This window comes from Bombus huntii, chromosome 15 (assembly GCF_024542735.1).
Source record: "Bombus huntii isolate Logan2020A chromosome 15, iyBomHunt1.1, whole genome shotgun sequence".
Taxonomy (NCBI): Eukaryota; Metazoa; Arthropoda; class Insecta; order Hymenoptera; family Apidae; genus Bombus; species Bombus huntii.
The window spans coordinates 8242482-8256685 of NC_066252.1; the positions used below are offsets into that span (position 1 = coordinate 8242482).

The window sequence follows — 14204 nt, forward strand, 5'->3', positions numbered from 1 at the left end:
GGATACACAGTCCATAGATAAGTAACTGAGTCTCCTAGAATCTCATTGTGAAGACAAATGTTTGCCTTCAATTTGTCAAGATTATACTAAGTACACCAGTATCTTCTTAAATGGAACTGTAGAATTCTACACAAAAGAGTAGCAAGGTACTTGAAAAGTGATTAGTTTCGAAAGATTTAACTTCAATCGTAATTTCTAAAGATTATCCATAATCTCGTAAAGCTTATCGTATGAAAAACAAGAAAAACATAAAGAGTACTTGTTGTTGTCTTTCCTCAACTTCCATGCGACGAGCGTTACAACGTCCGAGTTAAAATATCTTTTAGACTAATCGTTTCTCCAGCAAAATATCTTAAAAGAAAAACAGTACAGTATCATCGAAACAGTTGGCGGTTTTTGACGAGTATATTCGTCACGAACAGATAGCAATATCTCGCGTTACGACGAGTATCGTCATCTACGGTCGAGATATATCGGAAATAAACAAACCCAATAGCGTGATATTTGCAAAGAAATCGGAACCAGAATATTTATAAATTTCTCAATTAGACAGAATTTCTCAATGATCGTTTATTATCGTCTACAGTCGACTGCATCGAAATATATCGCGTTGAAATAATAATCAAAGTGAAAGAAGATGGCGGCGCAGCGTGTGGCGTCGGGGTGAGGCGATAAAAATAGCGAGTGGGTGGTGAAGAAAGGGGGAAACGTCGGTTCATTGACGAAAAGCAATAGAAACGAGAGGCTCGTCTCGAGTGGCCGACGTTTCTGTATGCCCACCACGTTGCTCTGACTCACGAGAACGCCACAGCTACGTGGTAGATCGTCGCCGTAGTCGCAACTTAAAGCTGCGTTTACATTGGTCCGCTAGACACCGTTCCAGTCCAGCGATTCCGGTCCAGCACTGGATCGAAACTAAAATAACGTAAACAGTGTTTTCATTGCTACTGCGTGCCGTCGTTTCAGTCCGAAAATCAAGCTTTCGTTCCAGTGTTTGCTTACATCTCATCATCGAGAATACAACGTCGTTCCAACGTTTGTTACTGGAATCGCGTAGACGGCTCAATGTCCAGCACTGGCTGAAGCGTGCACGTTGCTATTGTTTTATTCGTTTTTCTTTCTTTCTTTTTTTTTTTTTTTTTTTGTTGAATTCATCGCCGTTGTAGTCTACTACTTTCAAAGGATCAAAAACGGATGGAACAATGTAGGACATGGTTTGCTTTCCAAGCCAAACCGCTGGAATGTAGTAGCTGGTTATCGCTTCTTAGAGGAGGTAGTCTAAATATAGGCTGACGCTTTTGCTTCATCACTTATTGCCAAACCTGTTGAAGATTTTCAGGATGTAATACTTCGATGTACTTGTGTATATTATTAATATACATAATTATAGAAATATATAGAAATATACGTAAAACATGTTTGTTTTATGATATGCAGTTCTACTGTTCCATGTTATAGATCGTAACCTGTATTTGAATGTCCTTTACCGACGAAGTTTATTAAAGTTATGGAGTTAAAATAAGCCGAAGAGAAGTCACGCCTCTTTCAAATTGTACATTCAAAGTGAAAGGAAAAATATGCATTTTTTAAAAATTCAACCGTTCCATATTATAAACTCTAGCGTGTATTTGAATGTCCTTTGCCAACGAAGTTTCAAAAAGCTTCGTATAATGCACGTGATATAGTGGTAAAAATTCTGTGGCAAGCGTACCGATACTTGTTGAAAGCGAGGTAATATGTAGCGCTGTAGAAATCGCTGGGTTTCACGAGGTAATACCCGCTACTGTCGAATCATTTCCATGTCAGTCCCTTCGCTGGTTAAATCGTCCGACACAGTCCAACGGTGGAATTCGACAATTCCACGCCTCGTCTATGATCAATAGCACGCCTCGTCTGCGATCAATCCCTTTGTCAAACGTCGAACGTAAATCGTGCCGCAATCGTGGATTACACGTCGCGCGATTGCGGGTCCGCCTTAATGGCCACGTTGCATGCCGCACAGTCCGGCATTTGAGCGAGGATTCGGGACAAAAATCAAAATTCGCTGGCCACGTTCGCACGTTCACGGAATAGGTTCGCGCGTTTGCAGGCCACGTTTTAGCGTTTAGATTTCACGTTTAGATTTCACGTTTAGATTTCACGTTCTACGTTGCGGCAGTTGAACGAGGGTTCGGGACAAAGGTAAACAAAAAAGTAGCCTGTGACGTGCAGTTTTTTGACTGAAACTTGACACCAGGCGATCCGACGCGATATCGAATCTTTGTTGGTGATTCGTCTGCCACTTGGCTCGCTCGAAATATCTCGAATATTTATTTCTTTGTCTAACTACACACGGTTTAACACAACCTTAGCAGGCCCGGTCAACCGACCGATTTCAAAATTTAATTTAAAACTGTGCATTGGTCGTTGCTTCTTTTCTTCGTCTAACTTTATATACATTTTTATATGATCCGATTAATATAAACGAGTTTCTCGATTTTTCTTAATCGAATAAAAAGTTTGTCGATTTTTTTGGCCAATTGTCGCTTACGTTTCTAACGCTTACACGCTGATAATATCATCGAATAATAAGATCAAAAAATCGAGCGATGATCATTTCAATTTTTTGTCCACCATGTGCCGCACTGCGCCGGAACGATCCATTTTCCTGACAAAAGTTCGCCAGGTAACCGGATTCCACGTTAATCCGGGGCCAGTTTTCGTTGGCATATGAAAATGGTCGCGCGTCGGAGGGTCACAAGCAGAGAGGCTACAAAAGGCAATTAAGTAACCGTCGCAACGTCGTTTATCACCAGCAATTTATGGCGTTACACGGTAGTTACGAAACGATTATCCGCACGCTGTGGCACGAGCTACGAAAGTAAAAGAAAAAAAAAAAAGGAAGAGATTTTACGAGCAATCTTATTATACTAAATTGAAAGAGCATTTCTGTAGAAACAAACGCCTGCGGCCGGCTATTTTCTATGTGTACTAGCGCTGAAAAATCTTACAACTTAGAACAATCGTTATATATAAAATAAATTCATGATAAAATATCACAGTTTTATTTATTTATTTTATTTAATAGAATAGACTCTTATATAAACTTTTATATCTTAAATAAACTCTTAAGAGTTTTCAGTGGTAGAGCTAAACAGTTGCTTTTACATTTGTTGCTTCGTGTAAGAGGAGACGATTTACGTCTCTTACGTGTTGTTTGCTCTAGCAGCGTGTTAACCATTTATCGTAGCTCGAAAACACGTAAACAACTGCTTCCTAATACTAAGGTTTAATCGTGGCAGGGATTTTTATCAAAAAATGATGTCATCTTTGTTTCTTGAACTAGATAGTCTTACTTATGTCTTCTAACAATATCTGCTGTAATTAGTAGTAATTATTGTGCAATTTCCCGATAACTTTGACCCTTTTTTTCTATGATAAATTACACGTTTTTTTCTTTTTAATCAAAACCAGTATTTTGCTCTTTTTCCGGTATGTTAGATAAATAGTTATCTAGAAAAGGGTACTCTTATCCTCGTTAGGAGCCTTTCTTTTTTTTTTTTTTTTTTTTTCATTTTTCTGACAAATAAATCTCCGATTAATTGATTTTGTCTGCGATGTTAAATTGGAATTTGATGTTCGACAATATGCTCACAATTGGAATTCCTGTTCTTCCGATGAAGAAGACAAGTTTCTCGAGGAAAAAGGAACTTGTATGTCCTTCAAAGTACAACATATCGCTTCTTCATCGGGTTTCTTGAATCGTCTCGTCTACCCTTAGCGTCGAGTCGTCGGTTTATTCGCCGTTTCGTAAAGGAAGCAAAATTAATCTGTAAGCAAAGACGAGAAACAGGGTCGTTCTGGACAGATCTCGAGGTGAATAACCGAGAGGAAAGCGTCTGACTGAGCAAGATGGAGCATAAAAGTGGATCGCAGTAAATCTAAACCTTGCGAGGAGAGTATCATCGACTTTATACACCCATCAAACGTCAAACTAATCTTTTTCCCGGCTTTCGGTTTATTTTAATCCAACAATAAATTGTCCGTGAAACCGCATTGAGAAACCGAGCAATGTTTCAGTTTCTTCCAAAGGAATCGAAGCAGAGATCCGAATGAAAAATGGAAAAAATGTTTCAGTTCCTTCCAAAGGAATCGAAACAATAAAAAATGGAAAAAATATTGATTTAGATTACGTTTTTTAATTATTCCGATTAGGAGGACTATGAAATTGAAATTTTTCAAACAAATTGACATACAAAGCAAAGAAAACGATGGATCAGGAAATTGTTTCTAATTATTTTTAGAAACTATTAGAAATACTATTGGTTGGTTGTCATTGGAAAAATGTTTAAACAGCAGTTGGAATAAAAAGTACAATGAATAGTGTGGCCTAAGGAATTATTTCTAATTGCCACGATTAGGAAAATTCTGAAATAGAAACTAAAATAAACGATACGAGGAAACAGTGGCCACGGGAAATATAATTTTTAATTATAACGATTAGACAAATTCTTGAATGTTGAAATTGAAACGAAAGATTGAAAGAATAGCGGTACGCGGGTTTATCTTTAGAAAAAGTATTGTGGCTGTGGATTTTTAGGTCACCCAGTAGAGCGGAGTACAGTGGGCCCCGTTCACGATAAAAAGCATATAAATGTCAACGTGTGGCCGTTCTTCACGATGCCAGTGAAGTTCAATGTACTTGAACTGGCTGGTGATTTCCAAGTTTTCCCACGATGCCTCATTGAAGACTGGCCAACCGGTATACTTTTCGAAGATGCATAAATGCGTCATCATACATGGGTAAATCATATGGTTGAGCTTGGAGAGAGATGTTGCTCCGGTCGAGAAAGTATAATGAAGACGTTCTTAAAGTTTCACTCGCCAATTCGCGCTTTAAAATTTCTCTAAACGAGAATTACGCCAGACTGCAAGTATTTGAAGGTACAATGAAAGAGAAGAAAATTTGTTTCGTAATAATTACAGTCTTTGATATCAGAGTCAAATGCTTTTGAAAAAGAATTATTCTATGTAGCTTGAAGATTTATACGACTACGAACATCGTATTCTAACATAATTAATATAATGTTATTATTATTAATGTAATAATATATATATATATATATATATATATATATATATATATATATATATATATATACATAATTACACAATTATCATACAAAGATTTACTAAATCCTTTAGCTATGATTAAGATAAGATCTCCATAGTATAGTACAAATCTTCAAACTACGTATAATAATACATACATATAATTCTTTCAAAAATAATTTTTCTCACAAGCATTTGATTCTAACATGTATTCTATATATATGTACATAACTGGAATACAATTAGACACCTATTGTCTATTTTAATTTGTGAAATTATCCTCTAGTGATTTCTGGTAATTTTCTTAAAATCTGCAACAAGCAATCCCTGATGTGTATTTGAATATACTATATACATAAATATAAATAACTAAGTAATCGTGCAGTCATCTTATCCTAACCTAATCAACATCGGGTTAGTTTCAAACGAATGAGATGAATTTAAATTTGTAATGAAATATGTGTACAACGTTCATTTTTATCGACATTTAAACATGATTAATGTGTGCTTATTTATTTATACCATTTTAAGCGCAATTATCTTTATATATAGTATATTAAAATACTCACTAGGGATTGGTTATTCCAGTGTTCAAAAAAGTTACCAGATATCACTAGAGAATAGTTTCACAAAAGAAGATATACAGATACGGTATATCAAACGTGGTTCTATTTCTAAGAAAAAATCGGTTCCAACACTCTATTCCCAATATATACCTCGAAAGCACTCGATCCCAGACAAAATTCCACAAAGTCCATCTGAAACATTCTGCTGCGTCTATCATCCGATTCGGATTACTTCATCGGCCCGCTGGATCGCTTCTCACGAATCGGAGAACGGGGTCACGCCACGGAGCATCTTTAAATCCCAACAAATCTACCCTTCGCCATTTGTCTTCTCGCACCGGAAGTCAGTAATTTCTACTCACCTGTCGCGATAAACCAGTATTTTAATCCTGAAAGAATGCCAACTACAGAGAGAAGCTAAACTCTTTAACGCTAGGCTTACCAGGCCTGGTGAAACGACCAGTTTCAAAATTTAATCTGAAATTGCACCTTCCTTCTTACAATATTTCTTTCGTTCGTCTAATTTCACGCAACTCCTTGTATCGTCCAATTAATCAGTTTCTCAATTTTCATTAACGCAAGAATTTACATGAAGTTGAACGAACAAAAGAAACGACTGTCCACGGTGGTCGTCGACAGACCCGCGTTACTAAATCCTCTAGAAGGATTAAAATAAGATCTTCGTGGTCGTATAAATTTGCGAAATACGTGTAATAGACCTTCAAAAATGTCCAATCTTAAAAAGCAACCTTTGCAAGAACCTAACCTTCACCTTTGTCTTTGCCAATCCGACCAATTTGCGACTTTTTCGCAACTCTCTTTTTGTACGTCATTTGGGACGACTAATTCCTCCGACTTGTCGAAAGCACTCGAGTCGTTCGGCTCGATTTTGAAAGAGTTACTCGGCTCTAAGTCGTCCGTATGTTAATGCCAGTAATTGTACAACTATAACGCTGCAGTAACGAATAATAGAAGCATTAATTCGGGTGCGAGGTGAGACGGCGAAGCGTGTCATCGGTCTCGAGCGTGACAGCCGCGAGGAAGCTGGTGCACGCGAGGCCGAGACGAAAGTTGGTCCCGTTCTATTATTAGCCGAGTTCCAGCCAAGTGCAACATCGCGATCGGCGCAGGCAACGCATATGGCCAGCAACGAGCGAAGCGGAGCAAAGCGGAAAGAAGCGGAGCGAGGGAGATACCGTGTCGGCCTGATCTGCCTCTCCACGTTACTAGATTCTCTGTTTAGTTATTTTTTGTTTGTTCCTCCCCCTCTTCCTCATCTCCTCATCTCCTCCTCTTGCTCCTCTTGCTCTGGACCTCGATACGCTGCTGGAGATGGATGAACTGATTGTGTCGAGATTTCAGGATTTATCGACCAGCGTTCTCAGGATGGAATATTTAGATTAGCGAAGAAAGTTTGAGAATCGGACAAATGTCTTTGCGAATGAAACATTCTAACATATTCCGATGGTTTTGGATCGTAATTGAGTAACTTTTGCAAATTCGGGGAATCCTGGAAATTAATAAGGTCGTAGGGGAAGCGTTAAAGCAATTGGTCGAGACGTAGTTTAAAAATGGAACGTGTTCCATATGAAATATTAAAAAATACAATGTTTCAAGATCGACTAAATCACTTTGAAGATACGATACTGGGGATTTCCAGGATTTTGGCATTTGTTAGCGCAGTGAGAAAACACTGCAAGCGTTAATAAGATCAACTGATCGAGATAGGTATATTTTTAGGGTCGAGTATTTCAGATTCAAGCATCGACTATGTATATTCGAGATTGCTATACGAGTGTCTTGGATTATAGTTTAGGGACTTTTGCCGATATTGGCAATTGTTAGTGTCGTTAGAAGTATCAATAAATTGATCGACAAGTATCTTCACGGTGGAATATTTACATCAGCGAAGAAATTTTTAAAGATCGACTAAACGTCTCTGAGGATGAGATATCTTAAACGTTTTGCATTATGGCATGGGAATTTTGGTAATTATCAGTGTTATAGGGAATATTGGAAATATTAATAATTGAGATCGAGCGATATCTTCAGGACGGAGTAGTTAGATCGGCGAGCAAAGTTTGAAGAAATTCGAAATCTCAAATTTCCGTTCGAAGAAAGCGTAGAGATGAAAGGATTTCGAGTTTTCATGAAGACGAAGTAAATGTATCTGACAATAATTTAAAAGTTCTTATATATTTTAGGAATTTTGTGTCTTATAGAGAATATTGAATAAAAATATCGATGATCGGTGGTGAAATATCTTCAGGCTGGAATATTGTACGAGTAGAAAATAATTGAGAATTTTTATTAAAGTTATAATCGAGGAAAAGGAATGTCCCGCTGCAATAAGTTAGCGAAAGATTTTACGAGAGAAAAGGTAAGTTGGGAATATTTGCAACAAATGTTTTACTTTCTTGTTTGGACGCAAATGTCCGGCAAGCAAATTGGCCCATCGATAAATCCCACGGTGGAAAAATACGGTTTGCTTTCTTTGCACGTTCTTTACGAGCCGTGTTTGCATTTATGCTCGACACAGCTGCAAATTCTGAAAGAATAACTTCCTCTGCACCGGCTCTTGCACCGAGGGCTCCGTATATCTTGCTCGGATCATTACCGTTGCAACTTTTTCCTACATAAACGTGGAAACTGAGTTAATTATCCCCAAGCTGAGAAAGCTGAGCTAAGCTAATTAAAATAAAAATATTCGCTAATAGCGGTGGCATAAAAAGAAGCACATTAATTGTTACGTTACAAGAGATGTTTGCCAATCATCGTGTCGTAAAGAAACATTCGTTAAACGACGAATCGCAGGAAAAAAAACTATTTAGTGAATTATAGAAAAAGAAGAAATTTGTCGAAATAGTGCTTCGATGAAGAAACCATAAAAGAAGTATAAGAACGATGTTTACTAATTATGAAATTTAAAAAAGAAGAAAAACAGGAAAGAGATTACTAATCTCTAAATTGTAAAAAATATATTCAGTGATGTAAACATTTTCCCCAATTTATTAAGCTAGCAATCAATGAAACAATCTCAAATCTTAATTAAATAAAAAAAAAGATAAAAATAAACATTAGATACACTCGTGTGCGCGCAATTATCTTTTTAATTTGCCTCAGTTTCCCGTATGAAAGAGGAAAAAGAATCCGAGATTGTTTTCAATTCGTTAAACCAGCGATCGATGAAAAAATCTCGAATCTCTGTTAAATAATAATAATTTAAAAAAAAGAAACAGAATTTTTTTAAATTGTAACTCAGTTTTTTGCGCGGAAGAAGAAGGAAAGATCCGATATTACTGTTAAAGAAAACTTAAAAAATCGGCTGCGACTTTCGCCTAAGAACTTTCTCCTTGGATCACCCTATAGAATTTCAGCGCGCGCGAAATGCAAAAACCGCGCGCGATACAAGTTCATCGGACCACGTTGATTCACGTCAGACTCGTGGGGAATTGGAAACCATCAGGGCTGCACGTTTGTTTATGCGATATTGTTATGCTTCGCTCGAAGTAAAAGCACGATCTTTCTGCCTTGCCAGACACACCATATTCGCAATAAACGAAATTCCCCGTTACACGTGCGAAATCGGACCGTCTGGATGCGATAAAGCGCCTAGCTAAAGTCGATTCTCTAGCTTTCTTCCGATCTTATCGCGCCTCAAGTGGAAGATAGCCGAAACGAAACTGTTTTCTAACCTGAATGATCGAGTGCAGATATTGGTAACAAGATTTTGATGCCTTAGGTGGAGGTTAGGATAGTATATCTAGGGATTTTCTAGGGTAAATCATATTTTGAAATGATAATAACAATATTTAGTTGGTAATAATATTTGGCAATATCGATAAACATCGAAGTATCTTCTGAAACTCTCTCTATATTTTGGGCGGGAATGTGTGTCGAAATTAGGTGTAATTCTTCAATTTGAATTTTATGCGAGTGTAAGAACAAAAATTGATGAAATATTAGTAGGAAAATCAAAAATTGTATTGGCAAAGATTTTTTAAGGAAAGAGCGTTCGATGTTTCTTTTCGATCCTCTTGCGGTGTTACACTCTCTGTAATCTTAGCGAGTACTGATTTTAATGAAACTCTAGGGCATCCTATTCATCTAGGGAACCCTAGAAAATTAAATACACATATTTCTACGAATAAACATTGGAGTCACGCAGAAGCTAAGTTGATCAATTCCGCCAAGTTTAATTGCACAATTTATGAAGAATTAAGTAATAAATAACGCATTCTGATGGCAAAATTAAACAATTAATAACTAAACTTCAAATTCTCGTAAAACAGAGTCGATCAATTTACCTACCGAGTGTTTGCTTTTATCCTTTGAGCAGAAATTTGTAATCTTCGCGTAATCGTGCACCATTGAGACGAAAATTAAAGAGCGAATGGATCGTCGAATGAAAAGATTAAAAAATGCCATACCATCGAAGATACGCGAACACGATGATTGAGAATCGCTGCTTCGGAGAATTAAGTAATCTTCCAATCTCGGACAGAATCTTACAGAACTGTTACCTACTTTCGACTTTCTGCTTACTCAATTCCACAAGTTACCTAAAATTACATTCGTATCATATATCACATATAAGAAATATTCCACGATTTCTACGATGATCAGCTTGCCTAACTTACATCTCTTCGTGTTCCAGGAACAAGTACGGATCTGGTGCCCCAGCTGTTGGGGATGTTTGACGAGTTAGCTCGCCGGGGCAATGGCTACACCGACCACGTGGTACTTCCGCCTGCCTGCAACATACCAGCGGCACTACAGAAACGTTTGAGCCTGGTATCCCATCGAGGCTCCATATTCGGCCAGTTCCATCCTGAATTATCCAAACCTCAACCGGATGACGCTATGGCCGAGCATCCAACGTCAGAGAACACCGTGGTGGACATAGTCGCTGATGACGTTACGCCTGAGAAAGAGAACGACGCGTTACAAACCCTGGAGAACAGCCAACAAGAGAATAGAAGCGAGTGTACGATAGAGAAGAAATCATATAGACGCGAAAGCAACGGTCTCACGCCACTTAGGTACAACAGACGATGCAGAAACGCTGCAAGACCGCTTTCTGGAAGCTCCGTTGCGTCCTCTGGAAGCTCGAGTACCTCCTCCAGTGGGTGCAGTAACCAGGGCAACCAGTGCACCATCAATCCTTATTTGGCGTCGGTCGAATCGCTGGCAGACACTTGCGCCAGCTCTCAAGGTGAGGGTTCAGAGGGCTTTCGCGAAGTTGGTGAAAGTAGAAGAAGGTTTGAAGAGGATTGCTGGTGTTGAATTGATCCGTTTGGAGAGTTCTAGCGAGTTTCTTTGAGGAGATAGAAGAAGTATTTCCTTTACGTTTAGACCTAAAAACAACAGTTGATGATTAGAAGGACAGTCATAATCCTTGTACCAGACAACCAATTTGAGATTATTTGAAGCACTAAAACCAGTTGATAACATTTAATGTTCTTCGTCAGTCAGGGATGTTCTTATCTTCACCGATGACACCTTTTCCATCATAAAATAATGTCCAATATAATCCTAGATCATATACCTTCTTTTTACCTCCTTCTTACACCTTTCCTCCAAGTATACAATGTCAACAGTATTGCTGTAATTCTTCCTGAGAAAGATACCAAAAGCCAAACAAAATTATCATCATCAAGCAACAGCGCGTCAATCGATGTATCTCTATAGATCATTTTAGATTTTCTTTCGACACTCCTTTCTTTGCGCCTTGATTTATTAGAAGAGAATGGCTTTGTAAAGTTGTACAACGCACGATAATAAATTAACGTATAGCGTCGAGGTTTAAAAAGTTTGAAAAATACCTTAGAAATCCGTTTCTAGATGTATTGGTCGAAAGAGATTTCAAGGCCTTCGACTTTCTCCACGGCTGTAGCGTAATCAACGGCAATGACAGTAATGATAGCGGCAGTGGCAATAAACTTCTCTCTCGGCATTCCGTGGTCATCGTTAAGGGAAACCGTTGCCACGGCCTGGAATCGCAAGGAAGCGTGTGCGTTTCGACGATCAAACAACCATCTGATAACATGTTACGCGTTAAAAAATGTTCTTTCGAGCACACGGTTTTTTCACTTTCGTTTTAATGGAAGTCGTTTGACACTTAGAACCAGTTTGGAAGAAAGGAATGTTTCTGTCGTAGCGAGGATAAGCACTTGCATTAGCTTTGATCTTGATAGAGAACTTAATGAAGTCTGATGAAGTAGTTTCTTGGTTATTTAGATCAAAATTAATCTGGAGAATTTAGGATCCTTTAGATAGATAGCAATCTTTATAGATCAATCTGTTAGTGTGTAAGACGATTCAATTAAACTGCAATCTATATAGAATTTGTTAGGAGTTTCAATAAATCTATTTAATGAATGATAAAATCTTGGGAACAGGCTCTGGGGATAGTGGAGTGGTGACAGTTTCGGAGGCCAACTGTCGAATAGGAGATGATGGAAGTGATCAAAGAAGAAATAGCGGAGAGGAGGATCCTTTCAATCCCCTGTGCCACAGGCCGCGTTATTGCGACCCCCATCGGAATCCTATGGAAAGGGTACTTCTTGAGATAGTCGACACTGAGGCGATATATGTGGAACATCTGCGACAGGTCATTCAGGTAAATATTTAGATGCAGCTGTATTATCTCTCATCGATATCATCTATCAAATTATGAAACTTATTTCGTTATTTTTTGTTATTTTAAGGGTTACCTTATATTTTGGAGAAACGATTCGGCATCGTTTGTGGATCAAATGCAGCTGAGTAACTTATTTAGTAATATTGAGGATATCTTCGAGTTCAACAGGTAAAGTAATTTCTTATGTATATCATAAAAAGATTGGAATTATCTATAACATAATTTGATTTCAGAGAGTTCCTGAAAGAGATAGAGGAATGTGGTCTGGATCCAGTCTGTGTGGCAAACACATTCATAAAGCACAAGTCAGGATTTAAAGTGTATACAGAATATTGTACCAATTATCCAAGGTAAGAGATATAGCAAGATAATCTGGTGGAAATAAATGCTACTTGATACTTGCTATATTCTTATATCTCTTAATTGTAGTTTGGTATTAATACAGTTCATTTTAGCACAGTTTCCGTTCTGACCGACCTCATGAGTCAAGAAAAGACTGCACACGCGTTCCGAGAAAGACAAGCAGCCCTAGGTCATGCATTACCTCTTGGATCCTTTCTTTTGAAACCTGTTCAAAGGATCCTCAAGTACCACTTACTTCTGGAGGTAAATTGTATCTTCAATTTTATCACTATATAAAAGAAAAACAATAGTCTTATGATCTATTATTTACAGAATTTGTCAAAAGAGTATGCAGCAGACTGCGAGGTAAGAGAAAATGAGACTGAAGGTAGCAAGGCAATCGAGGCGGCATTGGCTGCTATGACTGACATTGCAAAGCACATAAATGCAATGAAACGAAGGCACGAGCACGCAGTGCGTGTTCAAGAGATCCAGTCCCTTTTATACGGCTGGCCTGGTCCAGATTTAACGACTAGTGGGGAACTGGTAGCAGAAGGAAGATTCAGAATGTGGAGGGCCAAAGCTCCTAGGCATGCTTTCTTATTTGACCGCATGCTTTTACTCACTAAGAAAAAGGAGGATGGGCTTCTAGTCTACAAAGCTCACATTATGGTATCTATTCTGCTATTTCCCTTTCTGTACAATGAAACTTATTTACTAATGCCTTACTATTTTGTATTGGCAGTGTTCGAATTTAATGCTCATTGAGAGTATACCAGGCGAACCACTTAGTTTCCACGTGATTCCTTTCGATAATCCCAGATTACAGTATACCCTTCAGGTAATATAATCATTTGTATATTGATAACTATAATCTTTACATTAAAATCAATATTAATTTAATATTACACTGGTATATTTCATATATAATATTTATTATAATTAGGCACGAAACTTGGAACAGAAAAGAGAATGGACTTTACAGATAAAAAGGGTAATTTTGGAGAATTATAACGCGGTTATACCTTCGCATGCGAGACAATTGGTTTTGCAACTTGGCCAGATGCAACCAGAGGGTAGGACTATACATTAAATTGCGAATACTTTTCTCATACTGAACTGAACGATAATTGTATAACAATAATAAAACTGTTATGCAGACGACGCTTTGGCAGATAGAGGATCGGCGAAGAAGCAGCATTCTGCACCTCCAGAGTATCTAGAGAAACGAAAACAGGAGAAAGAAAGACGGAGATCTGAGACAGGACTTAGACAGAAATTCAAGAAAGGTGGCAGAAGGTCTGAGACTACAACTGAGGTACATACGGCTTCAGATGTTCTCTGTACAATATTCTCCAACTTTATCTCTTCCAATTATACTTAACTTAATTGGTTTTCTAATATTCTAATAGGATTCTCCAGCATCGCCACGGAAAAATCAAAACGAGGATTCTAGTGAACAAGGATTTAAAACTTCAGACGGACGCGGATCAAAAGTCAAGGTACTTAAAAATATAAATAATTTTCTTTAATTTAGGGGTTATATTCAGAACTTTAAAAAA

General features: G+C 37.9%; 1 protein-coding gene and 1 long non-coding RNA gene across 8 annotated transcripts in view; one reads left to right on the plus strand and one right to left on the minus strand.

The window, feature by feature from the left end:
• The window catches only part of LOC126874029 (pleckstrin homology domain-containing family G member 3), a 99115-nt gene that overhangs the window by 78060 nt on the left and 6851 nt on the right, over positions 1-14204 (plus strand). For 5 of the 6 annotated variants that reach the window (XM_050635587.1, XM_050635592.1, XM_050635589.1 and 2 more), the window contains 10 exons: positions 10315-10872; positions 12059-12279; positions 12368-12468; positions 12534-12650; positions 12756-12906; positions 12976-13314; positions 13388-13483; positions 13589-13718; positions 13803-13960; positions 14055-14144. In XM_050635587.1, coding sequence (XP_050491544.1) covers positions 10315-10872; positions 12059-12279; positions 12368-12468; positions 12534-12650; positions 12756-12906; positions 12976-13314; positions 13388-13483; positions 13589-13718; positions 13803-13960; positions 14055-14144 — 1961 coding nt within the window. Of the gene's footprint in view, positions 1-8030; positions 10140-10314; positions 10873-12058; positions 12280-12367; positions 12469-12533; positions 12651-12755; positions 12907-12975; positions 13315-13387; positions 13484-13588; positions 13719-13802; positions 13961-14054; positions 14145-14204 lie in introns of those variants that run through there. The other variant, XM_050635588.1, reaches the window with a different exon arrangement.
• On the minus strand, positions 1100-10445 carry LOC126874075 (uncharacterized). Of its 2 annotated transcripts, XR_007692654.1 has the most exons (4): positions 10298-10445; positions 10088-10219; positions 5808-6019; positions 3635-3809 (listed from the first exon to the last, which is right to left on the minus strand). It is a non-coding gene; the product is annotated as an uncharacterized LOC126874075 (long non-coding RNA). The 2 variants fall into 2 exon arrangements; XR_007692655.1 differs by lacking the exons at positions 10088-10219; positions 10298-10445 and adding an exon at positions 1100-1322 and having other exon boundaries at positions 1712-3809; positions 5808-8024.